This window comes from Hylobates moloch, unplaced genomic scaffold (assembly GCF_009828535.3).
Source record: "Hylobates moloch isolate HMO894 unplaced genomic scaffold, HMol_V3 SCAFFOLD_3, whole genome shotgun sequence".
Lineage (NCBI taxonomy): Eukaryota > Metazoa > Chordata > Mammalia > Primates > Hylobatidae > Hylobates > Hylobates moloch.
This window is the reverse complement of record NW_026652278.1, coordinates 154,587,373-154,612,469: the sequence shown is the minus strand read 5'-3', so window position 1 is coordinate 154,612,469 and position 25,097 is coordinate 154,587,373. Positions and strand designations below refer to the sequence as shown.

Genomic DNA, 25,097 nt, shown 5'->3' with positions numbered 1-25,097 from the left:
GAGTAGAGAAGTAGAGCTAGTGATTTATGGGAATTGACCATCAAAAGTGAGATCTGTGCATATTTTATAAGAAGCCACTCCAGGTAGGCCAATGTAATTGAAAAAGAAATGAGTTACAAGGTAGCATTGAGAAAGGCCTTGTAACCTGAGGCATGAGTCAACAGATACGTTAATTACATAAACCCAAATTAATGGAGTATTAAATTTCTGTAGTACTTCAGTACTAACAAAGTATTCACCATTTTCTTTTTCTATTTCTAAAAACAAATTTGTGGTCTCTGGGGCTTGATTTTTTCCTAACTTTCAAAAAAGGTTCAATTTAAAAAGGTCAATGGCATCTTGGAAAGAATATATTCAATTTCGGACAACAGAATTATGAATTTTGTTTCATTCTGTCTACTAAGGTAATCTCCCTTCCATTTCAAGGGAGTTAGTCACTCATTCTTTTCTTCTTTTTTGTGGTCAGGAAGTTAACAATTATTCTTCTCCATATTCTGACAAGTAAGCAATGCAAGGTCTTACTGAACCTCCTCAGTGAGCCACTATAAATAGGCAGAGACAGATCATACATGGTTCACTTACTATTCTTGATTTGTTCTAACTACATTGAAAGAGCAAATCAGCTATACTTTTAACAAAAATTTGTAAAATTTTCCAACTTTTTGAATGGAAAATGGGCAGTCCACAGTCACTCATATAAAGACCCTATAGATCCATTCCTATTCTTCCCATAAGTGATTTCCTAAATATATTGATGGGCAACATCATAAAAACAAATGGAACTTTTATAGACTCTGTGGATTCAGCATTTTTAAAACTGAGAAACTTCAAATACCTACATTAACAGAATAAAGAACAAAAACCATATGATCATGTTAGTTGATACAGAAGAAGCATTTGACAGATTCAACACCCTTTCATAATAAACACACAAAAATCTAGGAATAGGAGGAAGCTACCTCAACATAATAAAAACTACATATAAAAATCCCACACCTAATGTCATAATCAATGGTGAAAACCTGAAATAATATCTTTTAAGATAAGGAACAAGGCAAGGATGCCTACCCTTGTCACTTATATTCAACACAGTACTGAAAGCCCCAGCCAGGGCAACGAGAAAAAATAAAATAAAATAAAAGCCATCCAAATTGGACAGGAAGAAGTAAAATTCTCACTGTTTGGAAATGACTTGATCTTATACAGAGAAAATTCTAACTGTTCTACACACACACACACACACACAAAACCCTGTTAGAACCAATCAATGAATTAAGCAAAGCCATGGGATATGAAATCAAAATGCAAAAATAGCTGCATTTTTATGCATTTACAACAAACAATCCAAAAGGTAACTGATTCCATTTACAACAGCATAAAAAAAACTTAGAAATAAACTTAACCAAAGAAGTGAAAGATTTTACACTGAAAACTAAAGACACTGCTGAAAGAAATTAAAGAAGAGACAAAGATCCCTTGTTCCTGAATTGAAACACTTAACACTGTTAAGATGTTAATACATCCAAAGTGATCTACAGATTCAATGCAATTTCTATCAGAATCCCAACAACATTTTTTTTTGCTGAAATGGAAAAATTTATACTAAAAATCCTATATGATCTCAAGATACACCGAATAGCTAAAACAGTTTTGAAGAAGAAAAAATATTTGAAAAATTCACACTCCAACTTTGCAGAACTGATTTTAAAACTTATTACAAAGCTACAGTAATCAAAACAGTGCAGTATTGGTATAAAGACAGACCTATAGACTGGTGAAATAAAAGAGAGAGCACAGAAATAAACCATCATGTACAAGATCATATTATCTTTGACAAGGGTGCCAAGATTCCTCAATTAGGAAATGACAGTTTTTTCAGCAAATGATACTGAGAAAACCGGATATCTACATATAGAATAATAAAATTGGGCTCTTTTTTTAAAAAGCACTTTAAAAAATTAACTCCATGCATTAAATAAATAAACAGAAGACCCAAACTATACAACTTCTAGAATAAAACACAACGGGAAAGCTTCATGGTGTTGCATGTGACCAGGATTTCTTGGATATGTCACAAAAAGCACAGTCAATAAAACCAAAATAGACAAATAGGATGACATCAAACATACAGCATTGTGTACATCAAAGGACGCAGTCAACTGAATGAAAAGGCAACCTACAAAATGGAAAAAAATTTTCCAAATTTTATATAAATATATATATTTGTATATATATAAAATAAGTGGTTTAATCAGAATATATAAAGAACTTCTACTCAACAACAAAATAATCAACCTGATTTAGACATGGGCATAGGACTTAAATAAAGATTTCTTCAAAGATGATATACAAATGCCACCAAGCATATAAAAAGATGTTCACTAATCATCAGAGAAATGTAAATCAAAACCACAATGAGATATGACATCACATTCAGAATGGCTACTACTCAAATAACAAAAATAATGTGCTGGAGAGATATTTGCACACCCATGTTCATATCAGCATTATTCACAAGAGGCAGAAGCTACACAAATGCCCACTGATGGATGACAAGATAAACAAAATGTGATATATACTTACAATGGAATATTATTTGGCCTTAAAAGTGAGAAAATACTTTCTACATGCTACAACATAGACCAACCTTGAGGAAATAATGCTGAGTGAAATAAGCCAATCACAAAAGAACAAATACTATATGTCTCCAGTTATATGCAATATCAAAAGTAGTCAAATATATAAACAGCAAGTAGAATGGTGATTGCAAGAGGCTGAGAAGAGGTAGAAAAGAGAAGTTTTTTAATAGGTATAGAGTTTATGTTTTGCAAGATGAATAAGTTATGGACATCTGTTTCACAATAATGTCAATATACTTAAATAATACTACTACTGACTTGTATGCCTAAAATGGTTAGGACAGTAAATTTGATGTTTTGTGTTTTTCCATAATTTAAAAAAAAAAGAAATTTCAAAAACTTTGGGGGAGTAGCAGAATAAGACCTGTGTCAAATTTTTCTTTTCCTGAAAATCATTTAAATATAAGTTAATAAACAGCTTCTTTAAAGACTTAAAAAATAAAATAATGTGAATGAAACAATCAGGCTATCCTTCTAACAGGTGGATATGATCTCCTGTATTGTAGAAGTGTTGAGCTTATTTATGAAAAATGCATAGGATGGTTTTGAAACAATAGGATAAGTAATAAACAAAGGCTGATTGGCATTCAACTCATAAGCAGGTGTGGGTGAGGTGGACTACGGGCAACAAGAGCAGATTAATTTATGGGAAAATACACAATGTAACATGGAAAAAAGTATAGAATAAGGGGAAACATACATTTAGAACTTTGCTAAAGATTTATCATCTGTGAAGGACAAAAAGAATAAATTGTTTTTCTCTACTCTCCAGTACCTTCTCTGTTCCAAGGAACCAAAATTCAGGTTAGTTCTAAATAATATAATTCAGTAGCAGAAGAGAGGCACTTCGACTGAACTGGAACCTAAATACCCATTTGTTACATGTTTTATGGAAAACTCCATTCCAAGCATTAACCAGAAAATAAAATTCTGTAACTCTTTATGATTAATTTCAGGTCAAATTACTGGGTATGTATTTCTATCAAAACTTAAATTTGTATTCTAGAAAAAATAAACATTTGGACAGTTAATTATATTTTAACAAATGAATGCGTATGTCTATAAATAATGTACTTTAGAAAAGCGTAATTTTAAAAATACAGTTAACACAAATTTTTTAAATAATAAACTTTGGTTTGGAAAAAATGGGTAATTAATAAACGTGTCCAAGTATTAAGGTTTCATTTACACACCCTTCTCTACTTTTTACCAAGAAAGTTTTATAAAAGCAGCTTAATAAATTTGAATATTTTTCCCTTTTCCTGACCTTGCCTTCAGAAATAGATGTTAATGAACTGTGAAATGGACATAAGGGCAAAAAAAAAAAAAAAGAGTTGAAATGACATACAAGCATAAAATGGGCATAAATGGAAAAAGGGGTGAATTCAATGGTTTAACAGTTCCAAATTCCTTACCTGGGAACTATTTGCTTGATGACATCATCTTTAGAATGAAGATCAAAACCCAAATTTATTGCATTCTTTAAAAGTAGCTTTAAGTCATTAATGACATAATTTTAAGGTTAATGAGTGATGAACTATAATTCTAAATTATATGAGATAAAATATCTTTCTAATCTGTTATTTGACAATTCATTTAGTAATATCAATTTTTGAGTGTAAGTTGTACTTGAGCAGTAGAAAATACACAGTATAAAGCACAAGTCGCCCAGATTGTGACATTTTAACTGAACTGCTAAATAACCTATTTAGCTTATGAATATTCTTATGAATATCCAATTTTCATTAAACAATGCTTTGCCAATTTATCATGCTGATTGGTTTGGTAATGCTTTTAATTCAACTTTTTAATGATTTAGAAATATAAAATTGTTTATATAATTTATACCATCTTATCACTTTAAATTCATATATTTGGTAGAGAATGTAAAAATATATTTTTAAAATGCCTTTGAAATACTTGCTCTTGGCTAAAAATGTTCATGAATTATTTTTCTACTTTCTGCAGTGAGGTAGCAATATTTGAAAGTAATTCTAGTTCTAATGTCAGGAATAGCTTTGTGAGGAGCCACATGGAGGAAAGGAATTAAAAGTCAAAAGGTATAACCTGAGACTCCAACCTTGAGAAGGTGTTCCTGGCATAGTGCATGATACTGTCAAAATCATATCTTTCTCCAAGTGAGTTTACTTCTCCAGGCTCCATCTTCAGAAAATTGTACTCTTGACCTAAGAACCAGAGATAAACAAAATCTCAGAAGCCTTTTAACTGACAGAAAATAGACCAGAAGGCCTTTCCTACACCTGCATCTGTTCTTTGTGAAATGACTGATCTTGCTGATCGAATTTACATACAAAACACACAGGCACATGCAAAAAGCATCTGTCTTCACTCTGCCATCATACTGAAAAGCAATATTGAATTGGAACAAAGTGTTAATTTCTGCAAAAAAGGTGGACTACCAAAAAGCATACGTTGTTTTATATGTATGCTCTTTTACCACCTCATAATATTTATTTCTTTAAAATCTTACTGTACTTTTGGTAATGTACAAATAATTACAAAAACTTATGTTTTTATCTAATGAGTTTCCTATTTTTATGACTAGGTTTGCCAGGTCCCACAAAAATTATCATCCTATTTGGTTTAGATCCTTTCTATGAAACAATGGGAGAAGATATAAAAGCAATATTAGTTAAACAGAGCTCTGCAAGCTTTAGCTCCACGATTTCATCACTCAAGATAAAACAATAACAGCAAATTCTCTACTTTCATTTAAAAATGAAACAAGTTTATTCTTGATGAAAAGGCAGTTCTCCTTTGAGATTAAGAAGAACATGCTTCAGAACGTAAATGCTTTTTTAAATTTCTACATCTGTTAGTTTCACTTCTGGACATCTTCATTTTTAATAGATTTTTCAATTGCCTGTTTGTATCTGTAGTGTAGTATTATTTCTCGAAATTTGAAAAGAACACAGACTTAAATTCGATGATTCCAGAAAGAAACATTTCTTAAAACAGAGTTTAAGCTTTGATGACTCAGTTCTCACAATTTAAGTACCCAAAGATTGTAGAAATCATATCACTTATGTAACAAAAAGCTTTGAAACGTCAAAATACAAAGAAAGATGAGCTACAGGAATTCCAAATTCACTTTTGGAGCTAAAAATGGAACTATTATGCCATTCGTCTACTTAGGTTTTTAATTCCCATTGTCATATTTCAATCAAATATAAAAAGATCCCATTAATACAGAGTTTTCTAAAGGCAAAAAAGAAATTGAGTTATGTCTCTCCTATATGTGATAAAGGAAATCTGGGGTATTCACTTGAGAATTAAGAATGAAGAATCAACATGGAGTTACAGAACCCAAGTCCCAGACCAAAGTGTTTTAATCCATCTTTGAATGAATTTACACAATACATAATTTAAAATTAACTAACCAGACCTTACAATGAAATATGTGCTCCACAAATCTCTGATAGGTCTATTTCTGTTATAACCATTCTTGGGAAATATTCAACATTCTCTTCAACCCATGACAGAGGCAACTGTTAAAACATTTGTCTCATAAGGAATCTGAAGTCTAATATAACAAATCTATGATCATATTTTCAAAAAGCTATGGATCTAATTTTATACTCATTAACCTGTAAGATTTCAATTTAGAACTTAATATGGGACCAGATTCTCTAACTAAAGTAAAATATTCCATAAAAATTTCTGAAAGTAGAACATTATGCAACTTCAGCAACACATTTTAATGCATCTAACTTGAGAACTTAACGTGTATATGACACTGTAATTTTTGTTAGTTAAAAACAACATAGCCATACATAGCCCAAATAACAGAAAAGTAGACTTATTACATGAAAGAAGGAAAGAGAAGCAGAATACATAGCACTAAGGCAAACCACATTTGACAACTTTAAAAATGGCAAGCCTCCTTCTTGAAAGCATATTCTAACATGGATTAGAGTAACCCAATCCTTATACCAATTTGGTTCCTATCCTAATCACTGATTTTGCATATAAATGCAAAGCCAAAGTTTGTGCTTATTAGACATCACCCTTGACTAAGACTTGATCTTAAGTTTCTGAGTGACAGCAAATCATAAATTTGTTGAAGATTAATCTTCAACATGAACACTTTCATACTGGAATTGCTCTGTTACAGCGGTTCCCATCATTCAGGAAATCTCACCCAATAGATTATTTTTTTCTATTGGCCATAATGTTTAGTCGAAAGAAAATATGACAAACCATAATTTCCTTAGCACGGTTTTAGGATTGTACATTTATTTATACCACATATTATATACAATTCTCGTTTCAGGTACATATTTATATTGAAACAGGATCCTATTTATAAGAGTAAAAACCATTTTTGAAAGTTACATCTTTTATAAATTTTTTCCACATAATAAAATATTTGGCAAATAGAAAACACTAATAACTCTTGTTAACAGCAAAGTTCTCATTTATGTGGTAGTTGAAATAATTTTCAGATTTATTTCCTCTTTATTTCCCTCCTAGTGATATATAGGATGAATCTTGATAGTCGGCTCATTCATTAGAGCCTTCCATATAGAGGAGTATACTTTTCTTTAACTTATTTTGATATCTAACCCTACAGATCACTTCGCCATTCTTCAAATTATTTATTTCCTTGGCTTCCAGGACACCACAATCCACTGATTTTTCTCTTACCTTTTAGGCAATACCTTCTTAGTCTTTTAGGACATACTCTACTAAGTATTGCTTAAATATTGTTTTTAACCATTTTATAGTCTCAACCTTTTTTTCTTCTCCATCCAGTTTTTCCCTAATTAGTCAAATCTATGTCAAATTTTTATCTTTAGATACATCCTGAAGTCCAGACTCACCTTTTCTTTCTCTACAAAATAAGGATCATACAAAGGCTTTTTAAATTCAAGGATATGCTAAATTGAATCATTATTTGTCCTTCTCTTTCTCAAAAACATGCTGTTTTATCAATATTTCAATATTTCAAATGTTTCATGTGATGGTACCAACATTCATCTTGTTGCCTAAAAAGAAAACTTTTGAAGATTTCCCCTCACATGATGATATTCCTCTTAAAATATTTTTGAAAGACTATTTCCTCTTCTTCCTCTTGATGTGTACTACCCTAAGAACTTAGTCACTTCTCATACTACTTATTTAGATTTCTATTAGGTTTCCTGGACTTCAGGCACGTCCCCCCCAACACCCAGTTAACGATCGCTATAAGTCCGACTGGGAAAATGAGTTCTCTTTATTTTAATCTGAACTTTTCCTGCTTATAATCCTTTAATTATTCCCCACTAGCTAGAGAATAAAACCTGAATTTCCTCCCCAGGTTTACATCATAGAGAATTTTTTCTAAGTAAAGGATAAGATACCAACTAATCTCCCACTTGTAACTTACCATCAACCATAATGGTCACATAAAAAATAATTCAATTTTCTGTAATTGTAGCTTTGCTCATGAAGTTCTTTTCGCTTGAAATTTAATCACTCTTCTGTCCGCCTGAAATACTTCTACTTTACTTCTAAATTTCCATTCCTTTACAACTCCCTTGACTCACTAAGGCACTTTTCGTCACGCCATGCTTGGACTCTACAGTATTCTCAACAGATATTACTAACTACTGTCACTTTTCTCACTCACTTGCAATCATTTATATATATGCACATATCCCACACTAAACTTTGTATTTTCCATGAGAGTATCTTCAACGCCTAACACTGGCTCAATAAATAATTGGCATCAAATATACAATGAGCAAATAAAGAGATCAGTACTGTTAATTACAGAAGGAATTCAATGTTTGTAACAAAACTCATCGTGAATGAGAAAATAAAAACACATTTTTACTTTGCTTATGCTTAAAATACATGCTTAAAATACCTTACAAGAAAATTCCAAACAACGGAATATTTTTTGGCAACTGAAATATACTGATCTTTATGCACGTAAAAGTTAAATAAAAAGTCTTACACTGAGGCCATTATCAAATATCAACTATTGGAGAACAATAGGTTTTAAGTAGAAATTATATTTCAATTACTGAAAATTTTCCTAAGAATTTGTCTTTAGGGTAGTCAAGTTTAAGAGGAAAATCTCAGAAAAACTATTTATATTAGCTTGGAAATGACTCATTTCACTGGATTTTCTCCAGAAATTGTACCTGGTATAACACAGATTCCTATGGTAGCAGCACGTTTTATGGCAAACCCTGGGCCATTTTAAAATCCTTATAGCATAAATTATAGAACTAAGTACAAAAAATGCTTAAGTAAAAAAGAAACATTTAATAATATTAATTTATGGCTCAATAGCTCACACCCATTCTTGGAAAGCACCAAAGTATAGAAATAAAACAGCTAAATCTCAAAAAAGAAAGCAAATCTAAAAAATGCATGAAATCACAGTCTCCAGGAAAAAAAAATTAAAATATAAAATCATCATGGGTGATTTTTAATCAAGCAAAATGTTACTCTATCATATCAAAAATATCAGTTTACATTTTTGGGAAAGTGAAACAATAAACTGCATAAATACAATTCAGAGATACCCAGTCAGCCTTAAACTCAACACATTCTATGCCTCTCACCTGGCTGGATGTTTTCTCTTATGATAGTTACATGGTTATCTCGATCTGGTCGTGTGTGTTCATGCCAAAAGCCTATTACATGGCCCAATTCATGAACAACAATCCCAAATTTATCACAGTTCTTGCCGATAGAGATTGCCTGAGGTCCATTTCCTCGCCGACCTACATAGGAGCAGCATCTGGAATAAAAGAGAAAGTGGAGATGGTGGTGGAAAGGTGGTGCTGGACAACTGACAATACGGTGAATTTTTAGTAAAGAATAGTGATGAGCGGCCGGGCGCGGTGGCTCACGCTTGTAATCCCAGCACTTTGGGAGGCCGAGGCGGGCGGATCACGAGGTCAGGAGATCGAGACCACGGTGAAAAAAAAAAAAAACAACCTGGTGCTGTAGCCCAGTACCCAGAGAGACGAGGCAGAAAAAGCTGAACCGGGGGTGGGAAAAAAAAAAAAAGAATAGTGATGAGCTATAAAGTCCGACACATTCAGGAGCAGAACAACCTCTTATTACTACATATGACTAGTTTCTGGTATCCTTTCAAATTTAAGTTCAATAAAAGTATCCAAATAATCAGCTCAAGTGCTTTTGTAATTATCTATGTATTAGAAAATATGCTTGCATCATTTTTAGAAGCATTCAGAAATAAATCAGAAAATAAAATAATTATCATGATGACAATTATATCATGATGATGATGTTGTATTTCTAAGACATATAATTAAGCTGAAGACATCAATACACATTTATTTCTAATATAATTTTATCCTCAGAATTCATATTAATTACTTAGGTTACTACTTTGTCAGTGTGGTTATCTGACAATAATTCAATATTATTTCAGTATTAAATATAAAAGTAAAGAAAGTTTATTTTTCCTCTTTGAGAAAAAGAGAGCTAAACTTATTTATGAAAGATGTTGGTTTATCAAAAAAAAAAGAAATTACTTTTTCTACTCATGGAAGAATTTTGTTAATAAAAGAAACGTTTCAAAGAAGAAGTTAATTAAAGAAAATTACTTTTGGCTGGTTGCAGTGGCTCATGCCTATAATCCTAGCACTTTGGAAGGCCAACCTGGGAGGACTGTTTGAGGTCGGGAGTTTGAGACCAGCCTAGGAAACATGGTAAGACCCCATCTCTACAAAAAAATTCAAAAATTAGCTGGGCATAGTGGCGCAAACCTGTAATCCTAGCTACTTCAGAGGCTGAGGTGGAGGGATGACTTGAGCCCAGGAGTTTGAGTCTGCAGTGAGTTAGGATCATACCACTGCACTCAAGCCTGGGCAACAGAGTAAGACCCCATCTCTTAAAAAAGAAAAAAAGAAAGAAAAGAACATTATTTTCAAAAGACGAATTAAGTAAGGTTAACAGTTAACTGGTGTTAGGAATTGAATATTATGTCCCCCCAAAATTCATATGTTGAAACCTCATCTTTGTGGTGATAGTATTTGAAGGCAGAGCCCTTGGAAGGTGATTTGGGGATCAGGAAGACTCTGCCTTTATAAAGAGATCACTGGCTTTATAAAAAGGCCCCAGAGAGCTCCCCGACCCCATGTGCCATGTGAGAACACAGCAAAAACACATCTCACATTCATCTATGCACCAGAGCAGGCCCTTACCAGACACCAATTCTGCAGTGCCCCATCTCCAGAACTGTGAGAAATAAATGTTTGTTGTTTAAAAGCCACCCAGTCTATGACATTTTGTTATAACAGCCTGATCAGACTAAGACAAGTAGTAAAGAAAAATCAACTGGGAGTAGTATAATGAATGATATTTATGATTTGTGTCCAATGAGCAGTCTAATAATTGAGACTGATTTTTTATTTCATCATCTGAAAGAATCTCCTGGACTGTCAAATAGAATGTGAAACACCCAGGAATGTCTTTCTGCAAATTTTCACCAATTGATTGATATTTATACATATTCAATGACATTTTTCTTTTTATTTTTGAGATGGAGTTTTGCTCTGTCACCCAGGCTGGTGTGCAGTGGCACAATCGGCCCACTGCAACCTTTGCTTCCCAGGTTCAAGTGATTCTCCTGACAGCCTCCGGAGTAGCTGGGATTACATGCACCTGCCACCACGCCCGGCTAATTTTTGTATTTTTAGTAGACATGGGGTTTCACTGTGTTGCCCAGGCTGGTCTTGAACTCCTGACCTCAGGTGATCCACCTGTCTTGGTCTCTCAACGTGCTGGGATTACAAGTGTGGGCCATTGTGGCCAGCTTCAGTGATGTTTTTCTATCCAAAATATAGAAGTTCCATCTAGTCATTGGGTGTGTGTGCAAGTATAAGTGTGTGAGTGTATGACAGTCCCAAATATTCTTGGGACACAGAGTGGGAAAGACTGAGCATACAGGATGCCCACTTTAAAATAAATTTTAAATGGCATCATATTATAGTAGCTACAATTATAAATATATCTAAAACTTTAATAATTAGAGTTTAAATTAAAATAACATCAATAGCACAGCAACAGAGGGCACTAAATGGTCGACTTTGAGTAGTTGGGATCATGATGCACCAGACATTGCCAAACGCCTTTTCTGATATATTAAATTGGAAGAGAAAAGTGCCAAAAACTAATTGACCAGATGATTAAAAGGAATTTCACTATTTCAATTTCTGGGGTAAGTACATTTGACAGCCCTTTTGATTTTCCACAATTATAAATCCCTCTCCCCTTCCCTTTTTTTTCATTTTCAAATTGTTTCTGTAAGCTTTAAATGCCTAAGAATTTTCATCCATACTATGCCAGTTAGATGAATTAATTTGTCCTCATCATTTATAAATTTATTATAGCAGTTAACTGAGTTTAATAAATCAGTAATAGAAAGAAGAAAGAGGTGACTGGTGGGTGAAAAGAGGAATCAGTGAAATTTGTTTTTGCCCCAGGTAGTTTTTTTACAAATAATATGCTTTAATTCATATATAGGTACTTACTATGTATTTGAATATTAATTACATGCCTAAAAATGTATTAGATGAAGAAAAAAACAAAAAAATTTCAAATTTTGGAGATATTTAAACTAAAATATTTGCTACCTTAAGTCAATAGTAAGGAAACTGAAGCATCTGATGATTATACAGCAACTAAATTGCCCCTATTGAGTCATTCTTGCTGGCTTTATTCAGGGAATAAAGTTATTTGCAAGTCAAAATGTGGGAGACAGTAAAGCAATGTGGTCAATTTATTTCATCTAAAACATCCTTTTTAGCATAATTGCTCTCATAGCAATTTCCTATAAGATGGGGTTTTATACTGGAAAGGAAAAATAGATTTCACACTGCCTTATTCAGAGGTATTATTTTACAATGGTCCTGTGAAAAAACAAAAATGTGGTGTTTTGATCCCCAACTAATTAAAGCTCTTGGGGACAGATGAATTCTAGACTGTCAGATTAAGAAAATAACTACATATATGCTTAGACAAATATTAGTCATGGAAAGACAAGGGTAATATGTATTTTTAATGTGATTTTAAAATGTCTAAATATTATCTTAGTTTCTAATGTCATCCAGGTTTGATGCTGTTTTCTTGTATGTGGCTGTTGGATTTTTTTTCTCATTTGTGTGCCACTTTTAAAGTTTGAACATTTTAAGGTCTACCTGTAGCATCGAACAAAACTTTCCCTATCAACAGAAAAGCCTCACCTCTCCATAAGTTATAGATGGTAATCAGGTGAATCAAAATATGCTACTTCCTACTTTTGCCTTGGTTTGGTAGAACGAAACCCATTTGGAACATTATTTCGTAGACCAAACCCTTTTGGAACAAAACCCATTTGGAAGCCAATCTATTAGATTATCCATGAATGTGGAACTGGTTCTGCCTTTTCATGTGCTGTATTTGAAATAGTTTCAATTATTTAGGTTAATCACCATTTACCTTTTCATTAAAATAACTCAGTTTCTTTTTTGTTTTGATTTAATAAGTTTTCCAGGGCTGAGCATGGTGGCTCATGTTTGTAATCCTAGAACTTTGGGAGGCTGAGGCAGGTGGATCATTTGAGCCCAGGAGTTTGAGACCAGCCTGGGCAACATGGTGAAACCTCATCTCTACAAAAAAAAAAAAAAAAAAAAAATACAAAAATTAGCTGGACTTTGTGGCTGATATGGTTTGACTCTGTGTCCCAACCCAAATCTCATCTCAAATTGTAATCCCCACTTGTCAAGGGACCAACCTGGTGGGAGGTGATTGGATCAGGGGGGTGGTCTCCCCTATGCTGTTCTCGTGATAATAAGGGAGTTCTCACGAAATCTGATGGTCTAAAAGTGACAGTTTCCCCTGCACTCTCTCTCTCTCTCCTGCTGCCTTGCGGAGAAGGTACTTGCTTTCTCGTTTGCCTTCTACCATGATTGTAAGTTTCCTGAGGCCTACTCAGCCATGCAGAACTGTGAATAAATTAAACCTTTTTTCTTTATAAATTACCCAGTCTCAGGTAGTTCTTTATAGCAGTGTAAAAACAGACTAATACAAAAAATTGGTACTGGGAGTGGAGCACTGCTAAAAATGACCTGAAAACGTGGAAGCAATTTTGGAACTGGGTAACGGGCAGTGGTTGGTACAGTTTGGAGGGATCAGAAGACAGAAAGATGTGGAAAAGTTTAGAACTTCCTAGAGACTTGTTGAATGGTTTTGATCAAAATGCTGATAGTTATATGGACAACAAAGTCCAGGCTGAGGTGGTCTCAAATGGAGACAAGGACCTTCTAATAAATCGTTTTTTCTCTTTAAGTTAGCCAGTCTCTGTTGTTTGCAAAGAAGAATCCTGGCTAGCACACCCCCTCTGCCTAACTATATAACGTTACTCCTTGAGGACAGAAAACACCTTATGTTCAACTTTACATTCCCAAAACTTAGTATGTAAGTGGGGCAAAATGAGAATTCAACAAGTATAGGATGAAAGAGTGTCTACCTTTTTTTTTTTTTAAGACGGAGTCTCGCTGTGTCCCCCAGGCTGGAGTGCAGTGGTGCGATCTCGGCTCACTGCAAGCTCCGTCTCCCAGGTTCATGCCATTCTCCTGCCTCAGCCTCCCAAGTAGCTGGGACTACAGGCACCCGCCACCACGCCCGGCTAATTTTTTTTGTATTTTTAGTAGAGACGGGGTTTCACCATGTTAGCCAGGATGGTCTTGATCTCCTGACCTCGTGATCCGCCCTCCTCGGCCTCCCAAAGTGCTATAATTACAGGCATGAGCCACTGTGCCCAGCTCAAAAGTGTCTACTTTTATAACCTGAATAATCAAATAGACCAAAGTTAAATATCATTTAATCACAAAATTTAAAGATTAGTTAAACAGGTTAACTGTAATTTTTTTGTTTATTTACTTTTTTGGCAATCATTAAAGATAAGTAGATTTAAAAAGTAAGATTGTTCCACAAAAATTATCAAATAAAAGAAGAGATGTCATGTAAATAGAATATATTTAGCTATAAAAGGCTACATAATAGACTGAGGTAATAAATATAGTTATATAAACCTCTCACAAAGAATGAAATCAATCTCTATCATAAAATAATCTCACATTTTGCTAATAATAATCAATCATCTTGCAAAATAAATAAATGCCACTGATGACAATAACCATTCACTGAAAAATACTTCGTTGAAGAAAAAAATAAGGAAAAGAATAAATAAGAAGTCAGTTAGAGAACCTCCTTTCTTACCTGTCTCTATAAGGATAAGTAGCTGAGAAAGTCTGATGAGCAGCCTGCTAATCAGCTACAACCAGAGTTCTCTCATACTGTTGTACCAAATGCAAATGTAAATAAAATACTTACAGCTCAGTTCAAACCTTTTACCAATATAAGGGTGAAGGTTAAAGCCTATGTCCCACTGAAGATGAATCAAAGAGATCATATGTCTAGAAACATACACGTGCCTATATATACAAATATGTCTGCAGTCATACATAAACTATACTTATAATACAATTTAAGAAGAGAAAATGCACTGGAGCTAAGTGGCAAAAAGTTCTGACCTCCACCTTTTGTTTATCATACTTTATTATTTTCCCATCTACCAAAGGCCTGATACGGAAAATGTACCAATAAATGTTAATTGAATAAGAGCTGACTATAGTAGAATAAGGTGGGAAATAATAGTTAATGTTCTAAAAGACACAGGTAGTTTCATGTATAATAGACCTTCCTATAAATACGGGCAAGATTATTTTAGCTCTTATTTTAAAAAATCTCAAGAGTTGCCAGTTGCCTAACTTTGTGGGAGAGGTAAATGAAAGTGATAAAAGCGTTATTAAATGGTAAGATGTGTTTCTTATCAGATTAAAGTTAGAAATAGAATTGATGTATGTTGCCATCAGTATCAATGACACTACCTTGCAGGCTCTCAATGAACAATTACACTAGATATTGTTAAATGCTACACATTTATTGCCACATTGTTGTCTTTTTTTATGAGATGAAAGACCCAATATTGAAGCCCAATAGGAGTGTTAATGTGCTTGACTTGACAAGTATCTTATTCTAGTTGAGCTGAAGTACTTTATGCACACCAACTACCAAGCTCTTTAATAATTAAAATGAATTTTTATGAGATTTAAGTGAAGCATTATCTTAGGAAAATCATCATGAAATGTGATGTTTTATGAAATTGTGTCAACAATGGTGATTCCAAATGAAGTTAGAATGATTATAATGTTTTGCCAGCCAGTGATGAATTCCTGTACAAGTATCATCCTTCCTAGCACCAAAACACAACACAGAGAAAAGTTTGGACTGTAAAATGAGTAGCAAGATAAATTACCAAAATTCAGCATTACTGCATTACTACTATAAAAATCACAAATATAGGTATATATTAATACACATATGTATATGCATGTACAAATATATATTAATACATATATATCACATTATAGGAATTATATACTTCTATATATAGATGTATATATTGATTAATACTATATATGTATATATCAATACTCAAGGGGCTAACTTCAGGAGTGCAACTACAGATTTGAGTTTCTTTGGGCAAGCCACATTTCAGTTTTCACATTTCTAAAATAATTGAAATACATGTCCTTAAATACCCCCGAAAGTCTCACAATCTTCTAACGTAAAAGAAAAATTCTTAACTTTCTTTTATTGCGTGTGAGGAATATGCTCAATGTACTTACATAATGTTTATTTATTTATTTATTTATTAAGTATTTATTTATTTATTTTGAGAGGAGTCTTCCTCTGTTGCACAGGCTGAAGTGCAGTGGCGTAATCTCAGCTCACTGCAACCTCTGCCTCCCAGGTTCCAGCTATTCTCCTGCCTTAGCCTCCCGATTACAGGTGCACGCCAACACACCTGGTTAATTTTTGTATTTTTAGTAGAGACAGGGTTTCACCATATTGGCCAGGCTGGTTTCGAACTCCTGACCTCAAGTGATCCACCGGCCTCGGCCTCTTAAAGTGCTGGGATTACAGGCGTGAGCCACCGTGCCCGGTTCCTTAGTTGATGTTTAAATTGTCAGTACTTTCTTGATCGCCTACATGTAAAGTAGTGGGCTGGGTGTCATGAGGGACACAGAGGTAAGTTACCCATCCTCATCATTGAGAAAGACAGACATTTGGATAAACTGTGGTAATATTACGATTACAGCTATGGATAGAGCAAAATCCCAATGTGGGCAGCTCAGGAATGGGTGAGAATGAAAGATGTGAAAGATTTCCACTGATAAGAAAAGGAAGGTAAAGGCATTCCAAGCAGCAAAACTATCATGAGCAAAACCACGAAGATATGATAGTGAATGGGGAAAAACAGTTTGGCAGGATAAAACAAGTGAAATGGGAAATTATTCAAAAATAAAAGATAATTTATATAAATATAAATTTATTGCAAACAGATATTAGGCAATAAAATAATAAGTGATCGGAACTTTGGATGTGTTTTACAAAATTGATATGTGGGAAGGAGGAAAGATGTATTGATCTGAATAGATTATGGATTTAGAAATATGCAAGATGAGTTTATAACCTTTCCTATTAAATAGCCAGAAAGATACAAGGATGGTCTGGATTTGGATCTCTTAAATATTAAATAGATAAGATGCAGGAAGTATTTCAAATGTAACCAAAACATATGAAGCCAAAATTAATTTAGAAGGAAACACTGCTGAATAAGTCATAATTTATGGAACTATCCAAAAATACCTAGGTTAATGATATATAAACAGACCAGGTGTGAGATGATAAATACGTGAATGAACTAGGGCATTGACATGAATAGAAGTTGAAATCAAAAGATACAGTGACTATCAATAAAAACGTACTGCACTATTTTAGAGGCAGCACAACTGCACTATTTTAGAGGCAGCACAACAGTATAGTTGACTATACTGAAGTTTCTAGCTCAGGTGAGTGGGATGTTGGTAATGTCATTGTTAGAAAGTAACTGAGGGGGTAGAAAAGAATACACTTGCAGTAGATGCACAGAGGACTGTGATCAAAGAATACACATACCTAGTATGTAATATTTTTACGTAAAATCCAGGCTTTCTCATGGCCAAAATACAAAGCAAATCTTAAGAAATAAATCTTACCTATGAACATTTAATTGTTTTCCTTTTAATTTTGTTTTTCCTTAAGTCAGTCCCTAGTTCTACTTACCCACAAGGCCTATAGGTGAATACAATGTAACTCTCTTCATCACTTCTTTCTATGAAAGTCACACATGTGTGCTTTTCCCAGTGCCTCATGGCCTGCTTGAACATGGCTCTCTGGCTGCCTAGAAAAAATGTGTGATGTTAATGAAAAGGTGGTTGCCCCAGGAAGAATGCTTCTTGCTGGATCCTCTACCCTAAGTCCGGCTGAGCAGTGCAGAATGCCACCTCTATCATCAACCAAAGAATACTAGTTTATGGCACCACAAATGAGTCATTGTTAAGAACGGACACTCACTTTATAATCAGAGGGCTAAAGCTCACTATCTCTACAAATATGTGTCTACAAGGCTCTATAAATGAGGCATACATTCTTCCTGTCAGTTGAAGAGATCAGCTTCCAAATTTAAGAGGCACATCTGAAACTCTGTTTAAAAACCAGAACAGTGCTTTAAACTCTTAGAACACAGGACCAAAGATATTTTTTTCAATTTCAAAGACACTCTACACTAATAACCTAAGTTAATGAAGTAGTTTTCCAACCTTGACTTAATACTATGTATCCTATGTTAATATTCTATAAAAATAGACACTTAATCTGTATGATAGTTTTTATTTCTTTATGAAAACAGACATGCTGGGAGTATCTTACCAGTGAAGTTGCCTCCTATAACATAAGGAATAACGCCTCCAGGCCATATTCTTTCTGTTCTTGATGTAGCGGCTCTGGGAACTCGATTTTTCTCATTTTGCCCTGAGAATTGTAGAGGTACTTTTCCCTTAACTGTGTTGTTTTGCTCCAAGCCTGCAGTGACATTTAAAACATTCTGTGAAACAGAAGTTCTTGGTCAGGGAATCATTTACCTCTTAAAGGACAAAAGTTAAAATGTCTTATTTACATATTTTTTGTATAAGTGCCAGAAATCAAAATGCATTAAAGAAAAACTTCAGTTATATTACATACTTGAACAAAAGCATTAAAATATTGAAGGCTTTCATGTCAAAATACTATTTTTTAATGTTCTGTGAGTGAATTTTGATGGATATCCATACAACAGCCTAAAGTAGATAGATGTCAGTTAGGCTTATAGGCCACAGAAAATTTGTTTTCTGTTTCCTGTCTTGCTAGTCACTACCAATTCACCAACAGTTAAAACAGATATTGTTTAATAAAGTCCCATGATATTTAAGATTCTTGCTACTCCTGCTAGTTTCCTAATCCTTCGAATCTGAACTGATATTCTATAGTACGGTCTAAAATTAAGAATACCGTATTATACAGGTAGTAAATGAAGTAACATTAAGACAGATACGGTCTCAGCCTCCCGTACAACAAGCTGTCTCCATTCCAGTTTCCTCAGGATTCATATTAAGAAATGCAGCATGATTTAGAGGTCAGTACACAACACGAACAAAATGCCTTCTATTCTGGAACAGCTTTCAAGTCTATAGTCTTTTCCTTTTCTTAATGGCCTTTCATAATATTTTTGTTGCTGTTTTTGTTTCTCCTAAATTTACATGATTATTCTTTCTTATCTACCACTGTCAATATGAATATCTTGCCACTGGTATATACTTTGACACAACAAATAGGGACTCTGTCTCTAACATGTCTGTCTTTTCAATAGCCTGGAGCAAAGCATCTTTGCTTGGAAAAATTATTCCTTGGAAATACGTACTTCAAGTATTTAATTAATAATCCATCAATTTAAGGAACGTTAGAATATGAGCTATGCACATGGGATTTTAAACAAACCTCTAAAATCTACAAATAATTTTTAATACATTCAATACTGTAAATATTAACTAATTATGAACCAGAGGCAGTTTTTCTGAATGTTTATATTTATAACTATTTTCTATTTTTTGAATGGTCAAAACATTTTAACTTTTTAAATCCAGTAATTAGTTTTTCATTTTACTTTAAGTGGATTTATTTCAAAACAAATAACCATGACATTTTTTCACTTGATTAAAATGGATATAACTCCAGGCTTTATAAAAATACCTTGGTGTGATGCCCAATTGCCTGGAAATATGTATCAATAATAAAATAAACACCTAATACATGTTTTAATAGAGAGAAGCTTAAAATAAATTAAAGGAACATTTCAAATTATTCCAAATGAGTTCTAAAAGGCTTTGATCAGATATGAGCTAGCAAAATAAAAATTTTTAGAATATATCCTTTACATACTTTACATCATAATGGCACACTGATTTTAATAAACTGAACTGCTATGAGTATAATATTTACTGTACATCAAGTCAAGCGTCTGCAACTTTAAACATTGATATACCAAAGCCAATTCTTCTTATCCTGTCTATAAGTTGGTAGAGGGCCCCTCGCTTCTTTGACATAGCATGGTCTCCAAGTCCACCTTAAAGAATAAAAGGAAACGAGTTAAACTCAAAATATGTTAAAGTTCTTGCAAATAAAAAGCAGTCACAGGCAACGATGACTTCTCTTTGGTCATTTTTTTGTGTGGTCTTAAAGTGTTGAAATTATGAATATCCATGAATCTTTGAAGAGGGTAAAAACTCTACAGTAACCAATGTTACTTGTTGAAGTAAGGGGACGGGGAGACTCAGAGAGCAATGTAAATGGCTTTATTTGGACATCATAACAATTCAGTCATCTATTGATAATTTGATGGTAACTAAAACAAGGGGATGGGGAGACTCAGAGAGCAATGTAAATGGCTTTATTTGGACATCATAACAATTCAGTCATCTATTGATAATTTGAAACATTTTTCTTTACTGTGACCTTGACATCACATAGTGCTATATAGAATGACATCAAGTTGTTCTGCCCTGTTGATTGCACGCCAGCTATTTCCCCAGTGCAAACTGAATATTTTCGGAGGCCAAATCAGCAAATGGAAATGAAAACATTAGAAGAGCAAATGTGTAATGCACGTTTTCTTCCAAAGCTTCCATGAATTTCAAAAACTTTTAAAATCATATTACATTTTATATATATATACATTTTTTATTATACTTTAAGTTCTAGGGTACACATGCACAACGTGCAGGTTTGTTACATATGTATACATGAAGCATATCACATTTTAACAATATATTCAACTACATTTTGAAAATTTAGTTGAATTTATAGAAATCAAAAACATAATTTGGAAAAAGCCACAGGAATCCAAACGAACGTTCAGCTGCAAAATATATTCTGTTACACTGTGTAATTTGAAAAACTTATAAAAAACAGAGTGTAAAAAAAGTCTATAATGCAAAAGGAATAGGAAACGGTAGGAATAAGGAAATATGTGTTCTTGCAATTTTACCAACAAAACCTAGAAAAGGTACATTCCTATCATAAGTCAGAAAGCAGAGCATTTAGCAAAAATTAAAGTCTCCAGATTTTCATTCCAGGGCTTTTATAAAATGCTACTCTCAGCTTTGTCACCTATTTTCTCTATTATCTTTGAATTTTTATTAGACAAGTAAGAGAATGTTATTAATGAGCAAACAACCAATATAATCACTAATGACATCTTAACAAATACCTATGAATTTCTAGTAACAAGGAGTATCTATGGTTCATAGAGTATCTTGGGGCTAAGACAAAGAAAGCCGTAATTCCACGAAGACAACAAACTTCACAAATCACTTGAACTATTTCCTTCCAATATCTATTTTTATTTAAAATTAGTACTGAATCTAATTACCTAGACTGAAGCTAAAAAATAATGATAAAATCTATTGCTATATAAGTCTCTTAAAGGAAAAATCAAATAAGTCCTTATAAGGCAAATAAGTTAGATTGCTTGTTCACTGACTAATAATCTACTTAATTACTTGCATTACATGGCCACATTTTTGCTCTGCATCTTGAGAAACATTTTTGAAATTTTTTCATTGCACATTTTAGAAAGATGAGGTAATACTTAAATACATTCATTCCTAAGCAATTAGAAAAAACATTTTAAAAGTATGGCATCAATGATGTTTGAAATGACCATTATGTAACAACTATATTTATATTACATTGTTTGAAATTCAACTGAATAGTGCAAGTTACTGTTGAACTTTCAAACATGTACCTTCCACAGAAAAATTTAGAATAAGTGTTTTTATTATTATCAGTATAATCTGTTTTATTCTATGTCTAAAATAATGCTATTTTTCTTCCAATTATTATGGTCTCAGAGTTTAACAATAAATAAAATTAAATTAAATAACAACATTTTAAAAATTTAAAATCATAGAGAACTAATGCCTTCAAAATAATGGGAGAAGGGAAGTCAAAGAAGTGATCTAAAGCTTAGAGCTAATGAAAATTTTAATAAAAATTGGAAATGCAACTTATCATAAATCTAGCATTTTATTGTTGTATCATTGCTCTACTGTCCAGAATGCGTTGCCTCCATGACAGTGTTACAGGTGATACAGCAACTGGATATTTGGCCAAGAAACATAATCTACAGGGATACACTCTCTGTGATGACACTGCACAGCAATATTAGCACCTATATTGATATATGTTTTAGAAAAGATTGTCACTATGCATAACAAACACCAAAGCACACTATTTTTAAATAGTATGTGTTATTATTTTAGATGAATTCCTTAGGCTTTCTCTTATATACTTCCTACTTTAAATAAATTTTTCTATCTGATAATGGTATTTTGATTATATAGAATAATATCCTTATTCTTACAAAGTGCATGCTAGACTACCTAATAATATTAAAGTGTGTTTTTTTCCAGCTGACTTCAAATTTGTTTTAAACATACTTACGCATGTATGCACACATACATACACACACAAACGTTCAGTGAAAATAATAAACTGTTAAAAACTGCTGAATCTAACAAGTAAGAATACCACTATTCTACAGTCTAATAGGTAGAAATATTTCGATATATTTAAAACTGGTCATAGTAAAAAGTTGCAAATAAAGTAAATTGGGCAAAGTAAAAAGTCACAGTAAAAAGTCTTAAGTCCATAATATATATGTGCATTTGATACCAGAAAGGACTACATATCGTATTTCCATAGAATAGGAGAAAATAAAAATACTAAAAAGGGAGCATGCAATGAAATCAAAAGCATGACATGAAATAAATATTTTAGCTATTAATATAATTACAGAAAGAGATTTTAACTTTCTAAGCTGCAATTTTCTCCAAAATAATACACAGATCAAAATTTTACCAAGATACTATAAAGAATTTTGAAATTTTAATTAAAAAAATTGTTACATGAGAACTGAAATAATCTTTTACATATATCAAGTTTCTTACAGGCATAATTCAAACATGTTTAAATCAATAAAATTAAAATTGCCTTCTGGGGTTTTTACAAAAATTATATAGATATATAAATTTTCCAAATATTATTCCTATATAATTTCAAATATATTTCCTATATAATTTCTCTAAGAATAATTTACATTTTGTAACTCAATATCCAAATGAGAGGCAACTTAATATAATACTCAAGAGGACGAAATCAAGCTTTTTTCAGAATTGAATTCTGGTTCTGACATGGCCACTTCCTGATGATGTGACAATAAGAAAGCTGTATAGCCTTCTAAATCTCAATCTGCTAATTTCTGAAATCATAGTGATATTAGTAACTACCCTGAGGGGGTTGTTATGAAGATTCAGGGAGTTAATATCTGCAAAGCACTTAAACCAGACCTAGTATGTAGCAAATACTACAACCTGTTTGGTAAAAAAAATAAATTAATAAAATGAAAACTATGAATAAAACCTGCATTTCTAAATATGTATATTTGTGTATAGGAAGTCAAAGTTGATAGACAGGAGATGAAAAATGATCCAAAAATATTTATAGCACTTCAAGAGTATATTTTCTCCAAAATAAAGACAAATTTTCTGAAACAATCAACCATACCTGTGGTATGTCCAAGGTTTCCAAAGGGGTTCTGCGTAAGGTCAATTGTCCTATCTATTTGAAAGATATTTAAGTCTTCATCATCTAAGGCAATATCGCCCCAAAATACAGCTAAAAAAAGAAAAGTTGAATTAAAATGTAAAATATTTTCGTGAAATCAATACAAACAAAGCTAATTAAAAAAGCATTGTTAAAAATATGGAAACGTGGTCTGGATAGAGACAGATCTTTCAGAAAGTAATCATAACTGAATGCACTGGAACTGTTACAGGACAAATATTAGCCACCTGTAAAAGGGCATAACTCCATTTTTTTACATTGTTGCTTGTGGAGAGGGGGAAAGTAGTTTCCTTGAATAAGAAGGTTACTGATTATGGAGATTCTAAATAAAGAGAAATAGGCAATCTTGAGTTAATTCGCAAATATCTGAAAATCGGATAAGAATGTCTGCATCTTCTGTGGATTCTTATGAACAGCAGCAGGTCTTCACCGAGAGGAAAAAGGAAAAGCAGTAACAACTAAACCATGTGATATTTTATAAACTAAGATAATTTTATAATGCAAGGTGCAATCAAGACAAAAGAATATAGTGCTATTGTAGCAATTCATTCACCATATTTCATACAATTTATAATACACTTTATCTAAAGATGGCATTGCCCCTGAGTCTCTGTAAAATGGATATATAACTACCAAAAGTAATAAGTCAACATTTATTTAGGCAACAACTAGATGCCAGATTTTTTATCTTTAATGACAAATATAACATGGTCCATATTTTCAAGAGCCACCAAGTCATTACCCTAATACCTGAAAACACTCTGACTCTATTATTACTATTTTTGGGTTAGGGTCTCTCTGTTACCCAGGCTGGAGTGCAGTGGTGTGATCACGGCTCACTGTAGCCTTAACCTGAACCTCCCAGACTCTAGTAGTCCTCCTACCTCAGCTTCCCAAGTAGCTGCCACTACAGACACACTCCACTGAGCTGGGCTAATTTTTGTAATGCCTGTTAATTTTTGCATTTTTTGTACAGAAAGGGTTTTGCCATGTTGCCCAGGCTGATAACGAACTCCTGGCCTCCAGTAATACTCCTGCCTTAGCCTCCCAAAATGCTGGGATTACAGGAGTGAGCAACTGCTCCCCGTCTGACTCTATCTTTTTTTACCTAGTGTATTATGCTACTTAATAAAGCAAAGTTCTATAAACCATTGTGAAGCCATGGGAGAGTTCATCGATAACCAGTATGTGAATTTCTCTTTTAAAGTTGGTTATAAATATTAGTGTAACAATAAAATAGTCTCCCTGTTTATTTGAATACAAGCTACACCAACCAATCCCTTAGTACTGCCAGAGTCAAAGCACAGTAACTTCAGGAAGCAC

At 33.1% G+C, this 25,097-nt stretch overlaps 1 protein-coding gene across 1 annotated transcript in view; it reads right to left on the bottom strand.

Moving 5' to 3' along the window:
* TLL1 (tolloid like 1) overlaps positions 1-25,097 on the bottom strand; it is a 259,709-nt gene that overhangs the window by 114,157 nt on the left and 120,455 nt on the right. The window contains exons 2-7 of the mRNA XM_032174071.2: positions 23,715-23,825; positions 20,134-20,214; positions 18,486-18,638; positions 17,841-17,958; positions 9,218-9,396; positions 4,720-4,825 (exon numbers count right to left, since the gene is read on the bottom strand). Coding sequence (XP_032029962.1) covers positions 4,720-4,825; positions 9,218-9,396; positions 17,841-17,958; positions 18,486-18,638; positions 20,134-20,214; positions 23,715-23,825 — 748 coding nt within the window. The remainder of the gene's footprint in view (positions 1-4,719; positions 4,826-9,217; positions 9,397-17,840; positions 17,959-18,485; positions 18,639-20,133; positions 20,215-23,714; positions 23,826-25,097) is intronic.